Source organism: Silene latifolia, chromosome 7 (assembly GCF_048544455.1).
Source record: "Silene latifolia isolate original U9 population chromosome 7, ASM4854445v1, whole genome shotgun sequence".
Taxonomy (NCBI): domain Eukaryota; kingdom Viridiplantae; phylum Streptophyta; class Magnoliopsida; order Caryophyllales; family Caryophyllaceae; genus Silene; species Silene latifolia.
In genome coordinates this window covers 65,439,899-65,449,371 of record NC_133532.1, presented here as the reverse complement: position 1 = coordinate 65,449,371, position 9,473 = coordinate 65,439,899, and the positions used below count along the sequence as shown (strand labels likewise).

The window sequence follows — 9,473 nt, the reverse complement described above, 5'->3', positions numbered from 1 at the left end:
GGTTGGTTTTGCAAGGTCTAAATAAGACTAAGGTAAGATTATTAGAAGTCTTGAGACAAGACTCACTCAGGATTACCAATAATCTACCTTAGTCTTATCAAAGTCTTAAGTTGAGTATTGGAAAATCCAAAACTCAACTTAAGACTTTGGGTGAGTGTTGACCTTACTATGAAAGGTAATTATCAAATGAGTGGATCATATGTGTCATTTCTTATTGTAAAAAAAAAAGTGAAGTGGAAAGGTAAAGTTTGAGGTGAGTTTGACGGATAATGTATAAAGTTTGAGTTGAGTGTGAGGCGAGTCTGAACAATAAAGAAATAATAATAAAAGTTACTAAAAAGCTGTTGTGGCAAGTTTGAAGAGTCTTACTGATAATCTTACCTAACTACAATATTTAAAACAATAAGTCTTGTTTCAGACGGTTTGAAATAAGATGAATCAAATGTCACCATTTTTTTTAATAGAATGTAACCATTTAATGAGAAAATGTTATAACTAAAGTTGTCATTTTTTACCCTGAAAATGATGATAATATTTTATTAGAAAATAGTAATATTTTATCATAAAATAGTACATTTAGTCCATCTTATTTCAGACAGAAAATAGACAGAAAATAGCTGGTCTGAAATAAAAATTTGGGTATTCAAAATGTAAGTAGACAGGACTTTGGGGTTCCTAAAGCTGACAAAATATTCATAGTAAGCACCACATAATTCCGCAAATTAAGACAGGTCGGATTAAAGAGAAAACCTGAACTAACAAAAGAAAATTATGCAAAAAAAAAAAAAAAAAAAAAAAAAAATCACACTGGCATTAGTTGATTACTACTCTCATATATTTCATCACATAGCTAGCTCATCCCATTCATTTCTTCCCTTCCCTTCCCACACCCCACTAATTACTAAACCACACAACACAAAACATAATATTGGACCACCATTCCCATATTATTCATACAAGTATATATGTATGTATACACATTGAACTCCAAGCAAACAATAAGTTCCTACAAGAATCAACAGAATTATGGATCCATGTCCTTTCGCAAGGTTAACAATAGAATCACTAGCATTACAACTACCATTGGGAGGTAAACCATCTTCAGGAGTTGGTGTACACCCTAGCACTACCCCTTGTTATTGCAAGATCACACTCAAAAACTACCCTACTCAAACTGCCCTCTTACCCCTCTCGTCGGGGGGAGCCTCTCCCCCGGACACTGCCACTAGCGCTCCAGGGTTTCACCTGGACCCTGTAGCGCTACGTCGCATGTCTGGCCGACCAGTGTCGCTCCGAGTATCTGTGTACTCGGGGCGAATGGGTCAGACATGTGGGGTCAACTCTGGAAAGTTAATTGGTCGGGTTAATGTTAATGTGGATGTTAAAGGGGCTGAGGTTAAGCCCATTGTGTTCCATTGTGGGTGGGTTAAGCTTGGAAAGGATAAAGGTGATAATAAGGTGGATCATGGTACGGCTTTGTTGCATTTGATGGTTCGATCTGAACCGGATCATCGGTTTGTTTTTCAGTTTGGTGGTGAACCGGAGTGTAGTCCGGTAGTGTACCAGATTCAAGGGAATATTCGTCAGCCGGTTTTTAGTTGCAAGTTCAGTGCAGACCGGAACTCCCGCTCTCGGTTAGTATTTTCAATCTATCCAGATTCCAGTGCATATTAGCATACCGTTGTTTAAGTTGCTAGCCTACTCTCTAGTCTCTCTACAGCTTACGATCTCAATTTTTGTTTTCCAAGCTGAAATGCTGAATACATAGAATTCTAATTTATTTATTTATTTACCTTTCTTCTTCTTAATAAGAGATATATTTTGGCTAATTTTGATCTTGTAAAACTTTTAACTCTAAAAAGTTGACTATTAGTTTATAATTCTCTGTATTAGATATTTACGTTTGCTCTAGTAGTCTTTACTAAAGAAAATTTAACAAGAAAAGTAATATAGAAACACAAAAACATCATTAATAGCAGTTGGTCTTGCTTGAGATGGACCATTTTATTTTAAAAAATAAGACGGTATTTTGTAATTATTTTACGTACCAAATGTACCACTTATTTGAAAAACAAGTTCTGTACCACAGTTCTAATACTTGACAATATCATTGTGCATTGTGGTTACATTTAACAATAAAATGATAACATATTGTCCGTCTGAAGATTCAGTCGAAAAGTGACCGTCTGAAACAAGAATTTGTGCATTAATAGCCATTTTAGAGATTGTAAAAGTCTTTACAAAAGAACATCGTACTACGGAGTACATTACTACATAACTAATAACTAAGCCATAAAGTGATGGATTGTTAATAAAGGTGAGTAGCTGTAAAACTTCGTAAGTACGTATTCATGATAATGTGATCAAGTCTGCTCGAAAAACGTTTTAACCATAGCTCGGTCAAAACTCAGGTCGTCTTAGGCCAATTTACGCCCGTGATTTAGCAGTGTATGTGATCACGCCAACGTAATCAAGGTTAATGTGGGGGTAAAATTAACAATTACACGGGTAATCAAATAGAGAAAATTGTAATATTGGTTGGAGTGGAGACAAAGTAGTTTAGTGGTAGGGTATAGAGAGTGGTTAGAAAAGTGGGGGCAAAAGGGTAAGGTTGGGTGGGGCCGTGGGGCTTAATTAATTTGGTTTGATTAAAGTGGGTCACTATGATTTATGAATAATAATACGCATGTGACCTGTCTTAATCATTTTCTTGGTGTACACTCTTTTTCCAGCTGTATGTATAATACCTTATCTTCCTGCCTAAATTATTTCTAAACTAATAACACAAGGATTATATGCTCATCAATAATTACATTTTAGTAGGTCTTCCTCTTTTAAGAATAAAACGGGTTAATATTAGTCGCAAATATCAATCGCCAGTCGATTTAATGTGGTGGTGTGTTCAATGTCGTGAGTTATTGATACTTGTATTTGTATCGTGTTCTCCCCTAATCTAGTCGCTTCACTCAGACAACGGATAATAATGCTTTAATTACAATTTGATGAGCATATTGATGCTCTAAATTTGACATTATGAATCAGAATTGATTATGATTGCCGTCCTAAACTGCATACCCCTTTAGTTACGACCACAATCTTTGTAACAGTCACATGTCAATTTGATGAAGAGCAGCAAAATCCAAACGTAAGATTTAAGCTTGATTAGTGTTCCTTGTACACATAATAATAATACATTAATTAAGTTAATCAAGATGCGACGTTGCTGATCTGTACCTAGTTAATGACCTTAACAAACATTGATTAACAACAAAAGTTTTAGTTTAATCAACTTGCTTTTAGTTAGCACCCAAGACAAATTCACATCAACTTGCTTAGTTAGCACCATAACAAACTCGTGACCTACTGTCGACAATACCTCAGTGTTAACGACTAAGCTAATACCTCTATGATAGCTATTGCTGTTAGCACGTACAACTAATACTCCATCTGCTATGTTTCAATTCATTTATTCAAGTAATTAGTTATACGATTATATCCTGATTTTGTTCTCGATCTATTTTATTGACCATTCCTTGTCCGTATTAGTAAACCATTGTTTGCAATTTAAATTGGTAAATTGTATAGTGAACAATTGAACATGGAGAGGGATTCTCTCAACATGTTACTTTCTAAGTATTCAACACTTGATTTTAATCGCGAGTTATGGATACGTCACTGATTTCGGCACGTCATTTCGTTTTGTCAAAACATATTTGTAAATGTGACTGACTGTGAACTATATCTAATGTGCTTGGTTTCAGCTCTCTTCCAGCAAACTTTGGCCTCAGTAACAACAACGCCACCAACAATCGAGCGTGGATCGTAAGATCACTTTCAGGAGAGAAGGATAAGCCGGTAAGGGAGCGCAAGGGGTGGATGATAATGATCTACGACTTGTCAGGATCTCCTGTTGCAGCAGCATCAGTGATCACTCCATTTGTCCCCTCACCAGGATCTGACCGTGTTTCCCGGTCAAACCCTGGCGCTTGGCTCATCCTTCGGCCCCATGGGTCCCACATGAGCAGCTGGAAACCATGGGGTCGCCTTGAGGCGTGGCGTGAGAGGGGTTCAGTTGATGGTCTTGGCTACAAGTTCGAGCTTGTCACAGAAAACGGCTTAACCAAGGCCGGCATCACAATTGCAGAGTCCACCATGAGCGTAAAGAAAGGTGGGCAGTTTTGCATTGATAAGCGTGATTCAGTACCAACAATCGGGTTGATGAGGTCGCCAGTCAAAGGGTTTGTGATGGGTTCTACCGTAGAAGGTGAAGGGAAAATAAGCAAGCCTATAGTGCAAGTTGGAATGCAACATGTTACATGTATGGCAGATGCTGCACTTTTCATAGCTCTTTCGGCAGCCATTGATCTAAGCATGGACGCTTGTCGCCTTTTTTCGAGTAAACTAAGGAAGGAGCTGTGCCACGACGATCAAAATGATTCATTCTTATAGGATCAAGGGCCCAACCATATATTCTACATCACCTGCCGTGACAACCAATAACTAACAAAGACGCCGTTATTTGGTTTGAGCATTGGTTTGGTTATTTTTCTCTCATGTATAAAGTGAGGGTTGAGTAGTGTTCGTTATAATTGGTTTTTGTTATTTTGACGGCGTGAATTTGGAAGAAAAGAGTTGGCGATGAAGGAAGATTTTCTGTTATTTAATCAAACTGGTGCGTGTTGATTATGGAATTGACAGTACCTGTACTTGTACAGAGAAGATGTGAAATCTGAACTAATATGTTCATGTATAAGAAAATGTCCTGCATTACTCATTTACTCCCTATTTTCGTATGATTCTTTGTAGTACAGCAAGTAGCAACTACAGTCTACACTCATATGGTTTACTATACTCCGTATTATTCTTTGTAGCTAGTTCTTTCCACACAATTTTGCTGAAATTTCTTTTGCTGAGTAACCTTTATGATTCAAGTTATTCATTCATATACACTCGTTTCAATGCCACCGTTTGTATTTTTTATGTCGAATTGTCAATTGCCAATCTTCTGTAATTCAGCTCTTACTTTAAGATCGTCTTTAGTTGAAATATCTCAGACCCTCCTACTTTTGCCTTAGCCTTATTCTAATAGTTGAAGACTTGAAGTAGCGTCTTCCGAACAGTCTCAACTCTCAACCAATAATTTGTGTTCGGAATTTGTCAAGGAACAACAATAACAATCACAAACACGACCAACCCTGTTGCCATAACAACTCAATAGAACCTTCTGTTGACCAGCCTGACTTACACAACAGATATGTGAGTTGCAGTAAGTTCAAAAGCAGACATCCCATTCGGAGTAACTGTTTTTTTTTTTTATTATTTGCATGCGCTACCTATTTAGGTGCAGAGAAATCACAATTTTTCGTCGTACATAAAATACAGTAAAATAATCTAAAGCAACATCCAACCCAAAATAATAAGAACATCACAAATTCACAACACAAAATGAAAATAGCCATGAAATTAGGAAGAAAAACAGGGTTTTAATAATGAACATTCTCAAGAAAACAGATAACAGCCTTCCGTCGTGACGGAGAATATATTACAGTCAACCGAATTTCAAATAAAACAACGTAAAGGGTAACTAATCTTAAACCAAAACCCGAAAAGCACGGGATTTAGATCCCCCTTGGGAAGTTGATCCGGCTTCTCCTGGAAGATCCATGGTAAACTTCGCTCGACGAACCACTGAATTTCAAATAAATCCACAAGAGTAAAGACTCTTCACCAAAACCTGAAATGTACAGGGTTTAGTTCCCCCTTTGGAAGTTGATCCGGCTTCTACTCGAAGATCCATCGTAACCTTCTCTCGAGGAACCACCGCTAGCTCTCATGGTACCTCCACCACCAACTTTATCCAGGGCTTTCTTACCCTTCTTCACTTCTGTCAGCCATTGGTCAAGCCCAAATGGATCAGCCTCCTCAGCAGGAGCAGGAACCTCTTGCTCAAACTCGAGAGGCCTATCCCTCGGAGCGGCTTTCTCTGATGTTCCAGTGAACGCCTTATTGGGCTTGAACCTTTCCGTGTTTTTGATTTTCTCAAGCTGTTCATCAGCCCCGCCATACACGTCAGAATCCACGTCTTTTTTAGGCTGGTAGAGAGTTGAAAGAGTAGCTTGAGCAGTGAACAAGCCCTTGTCATATACATTGTATTGATCATCAGTAGCAAAACCCGAGTCCATCCCTTTCTCCTGGTTGAACAACCTCTGATCATACATGACCTCTCCTCTGCCGGCTCCAACCGATGCCATCCCGAGAGCAACCTTCTCACTAATGTCCCGATCTCTATCTCGGGTAATCTTACTCTTCTTCCCCATGGACTCATTCTTTGCTTCCAACCGCCTCTCTCTCTCCCTCTCCTTTTTTCTTTCCTCACGGATTTTGTCACGCTGCAATTTATCCTCCCTTTCTTTTGGCTGCGCAATCATTTCTCTCTCCCCTTTACCACCATAGTAATCTTCCCTTGAATCATCTATATCCATATTTCTACCCGGTGGAGCTGGGACAGCCACCGGGGCAGTAACACCTGTCCTCTCAGAGCGTGCTTTAGCAGCCAAAGCACGGAGCTCGAGCTCTTTCTTCTCCTTGTCTTTCATGGCCATTTCCTTTTGAACCTTCGATCGCATTGACACAGCTTCTCTAGCCTTTTGCTCTGCCACATAGAGAGCCTCAGACAGTTTCGCAAAGTTATCATTGATCTGAACTTCCTGAAGACCTCTTCCGTCAGCTGCAAGCCTCTTATCAAGAGGAATGGTATAACCTTTCGGATTCTTCCAGTTTGAAATGCAGGGTGGAATTTTCCAATCCTGTTGATCTTTCACTGTCACTGGTCGAGGTGGGGAATGCATAACCGGAACAGGAGGTGAGCCAGAAGCCTTAGGAACCCTCTTATGCTTGAACTTGGGGGGCTCAAGTGGATCTACCGGCATCTCTACCATTCTAATTATTCTCTCTTTTGCCCCTGAATTAAAGGCAGCAGATTGTTGGGATGGTTGGTACTTAATGAATTTGGAGTCGGTCGATTGTTTCGGCACATTTTTGGGTTGAGCAGCACTCAACTTTACATTAACGATCTCCTCGAGAGCAGCTTTAGTAGCTTCCATGGTTTCTTCAATCTCCTTTTGCAATTCTTCGTCTTCTAAATCCATCTCCTCCTCCTCACCCTTCAAAATCTTGGGCACAAGATCCCTATGTTGAGAATAAACTATCTTTGACGCATTCTCATTCTGCCTAACAACTGCATCAAAAGCAACATTCCCCTTACTGTCCACCGTCACAGGCAATATCTTTGAACCTGGTTTTGAGTCTTTCCTTCCCATACCCAACGGATACTGGGCCACATGAATCTCTGGGAACGCACCTCCATCACCAAAATCCTCGGGCTTACGAGGTATAAAACGCTGTCTATTCAAATAAGGTGGTATGTTGACAGAACTAAAAACTGAGGTCTTTTCTACCTCTTCAGCGGTAAAACGATTCTTGAACCAGGGATCATTTGAGTGATCATATTGAGTCGATGTCGAAGATTTTGCAGGAGGCAATAGTTCTCTCAGAGCAGCCATAGCTCAGATAATATAGCAAACTCCAACTCCCTAACCTGGAGAACAAGCTCTATCTGCCAACAAACAAGACGAACGTATGAATATCAAATCATAAGTAGAAAACAACCCTATTCAATTGCAAAAATAAATTGACCAAAACACGGTAAAATCAAAAATGAAAAACCTTGAAAACAAATAAGTAGCAGATTAGCTTCTCACGAATTCGTTCCTTAATCAATCAAGCTCTAATATATTTACATGAATCAATCATTCAGTAGAAACCAGAACCCGTAAAAATTACCAACTTAGCTCATAAATCTAAACCTATACCCGTATAATATCACCCCCAATTTATCCAAACCCTAATCAACAAACCCTAGACATTCAATTCATGAACAAAATCCCAGATTCAGTAAAAACCTACTTTCGAACTTGGATAGAGCAAACCCTAAAAATCATTGAGGCTAAAAATTAAGAAAGATGAGAACTTTATGGAAGTATACAAACCTAAATCTAAAAATAGAGAGGTGGATAAATAAAGCAGAATAAAACATGGTAGAAAAAGTAGATAAATAAGAGAGAAATGGAATGAAGAAGAAAAAAAATTGAGCAACAAACCTGTTTTACGAAGAGATCCCCCGAAGCAGTAAATTACTCCGTATGATTTATGAGAGAAGGTTTTATTTCGTATTGTTTTGTTATTTTTTTTTTTTTTTTTTTTTTTTTTGGATATTTTCTCGTCACAGTATTTTTTTTTTAGTTTTCAGCATTATCTCACTCGTTTTTCATAAAAAATCTTTGACCGACAATAATTCTCTGTTACGAGTTCAGGAAATGGTAATTTTTTATTTCAAACCAATTATCTCATCAAGGCCTTCAATTTGAAAAAAACATTCACCACTTTTTGAACTCGTAGCCGGTAGTTATGGTTGGTCAAACATTTATTAACGAATAAACTTTGACCGACCATAATTCCCGACTATGGGTTGAAACGTCGGTGAATTTTTTTTCACACGGAAGACCTCTTAAAGACGGTCAATTTGAAAAAAAAGTTTATCGTATTCTGAACTTGTAGTTAAGAGTTATTGACGGTCAAAGTTTTTTTATATGAAAAGAGGGGTATATCATAGAAAATGAAAAAGTTGAGGGGTACACGAGAGAATATCCCTTTTTTTTTTTGATTAGGTAAGGAAACTGTTTTGTTATTTATGTTGGTTTTTCCAAGGTGGTGGATTTTATTACGGAGTATAGAGGAGAATAGGAGAGAGAGAATTGTACATCAATGCAAGCACTACCTCACACTTAGTGGGCGTTTAGTTCAACAAAGGAAAAGAGAATGGAAATAAGAAAGGGAAATAAGGGGAAAGGAAAGAAATAACCCGTAATTTAATTACTTGTTTGGTTTGGTTATAATAAGAAAGGGAATATTACTGCACAAAATCTCATTGAATACGATACGTATCCGTCACTTTGGAGTGACGGATACCATTTTTTCTCACAAATGACCCAAATAAAGGAGAGAGGAAGACGCGTGGGAGTCTTCTCCACCTTGTCCCCCTATCCGTTTTGTGAGTGGCATTACCCGTCACTTGCTCCGACCCGTCTTTAGCAAAACTAACTGATATTACTAACACAGCCCACCAGGCACTACCTATTTTCTCAATCACCAGATTTACCACCAAAAACCATTGCCTTCTACCACTACAACCGTTCACATCCACCATTTCCACCGCCGGTGTCACGTCCATGACATTAGACCTTCAATAATATACATGAATTTGGTTCCATGCTTGAGTATTAGACATCAAAAATATGGGTTTTATGATTAATCAATATTGCCTAAATTGCTACTGCTATCAATCCCCAGAAAAGAATCCGTCCATATCGGAAAATTATATATGAAATGTGAAGGATATGAGCATCGGATTAGAA

The 9,473-nt window shown here is 38.4% G+C and overlaps 2 protein-coding genes across 5 annotated transcripts; one reads left to right on the top strand and one right to left on the bottom strand.

Moving 5' to 3' along the window:
• The first annotated feature begins 844 nt into the window (after nt 1-844).
• LOC141592283 (uncharacterized) lies at nt 845-4,778 on the top strand. The gene is made up of 2 exons (XM_074412881.1): nt 845-1,634; nt 3,762-4,778. Exons 1-2 carry the CDS (start codon nt 1,027-1,029, stop codon nt 4,447-4,449), a joined length of 1,296 nt encoding a protein of 431 aa, XP_074268982.1. The 5' UTR covers nt 845-1,026; the 3' UTR covers nt 4,450-4,778.
• Nucleotides 4,779-5,432: 654 nt separating this feature from the next.
• LOC141592284 (SNW/SKI-interacting protein A) lies at nt 5,433-8,262 on the bottom strand. Of its 4 annotated transcripts, none has more exons than XM_074412882.1 (2): nt 8,160-8,262; nt 5,433-7,615 (listed from the first exon to the last, which is right to left on the bottom strand). In XM_074412882.1, the coding sequence occupies exon 2, from the start codon at nt 7,560-7,562 to the stop codon at nt 5,751-5,753; it is 1,812 nt and encodes a 603-aa protein (XP_074268983.1). In that variant the 5' UTR covers nt 7,563-7,615; nt 8,160-8,262; the 3' UTR covers nt 5,433-5,750. The 4 variants fall into 4 exon arrangements, with proteins under 4 accessions (XP_074268983.1, XP_074268984.1, XP_074268986.1 ...); XM_074412883.1 differs by lacking the exon at nt 8,160-8,262 and adding an exon at nt 8,049-8,149; XM_074412885.1 differs by lacking the exon at nt 8,160-8,262 and adding an exon at nt 7,726-8,143.
• Between the last annotated feature and the right edge of the window lie 1,211 nt (nt 8,263-9,473).

Bases quoted from the DNA above. Each gene is read 5' to 3' on its own strand.
- LOC141592283 (XM_074412881.1), top strand. From the start codon at position 1,027: ATGGATCCATGTCCTTTCGCAAGGTTAACAATAGAATCACTAGCATTA. The intron at 1,635-3,761 runs GTTAGTATTTTC...GCTTGGTTTCAG, and splicing joins GACCGGAACTCCCGCTCTCG to CTCTCTTCCAGCAAACTTTG.
- LOC141592284 (XM_074412882.1), bottom strand. From the start codon at position 7,562: ATGGCTGCTCTGAGAGAACTATTGCCTCCTGCAAAATCTTCGACATCG.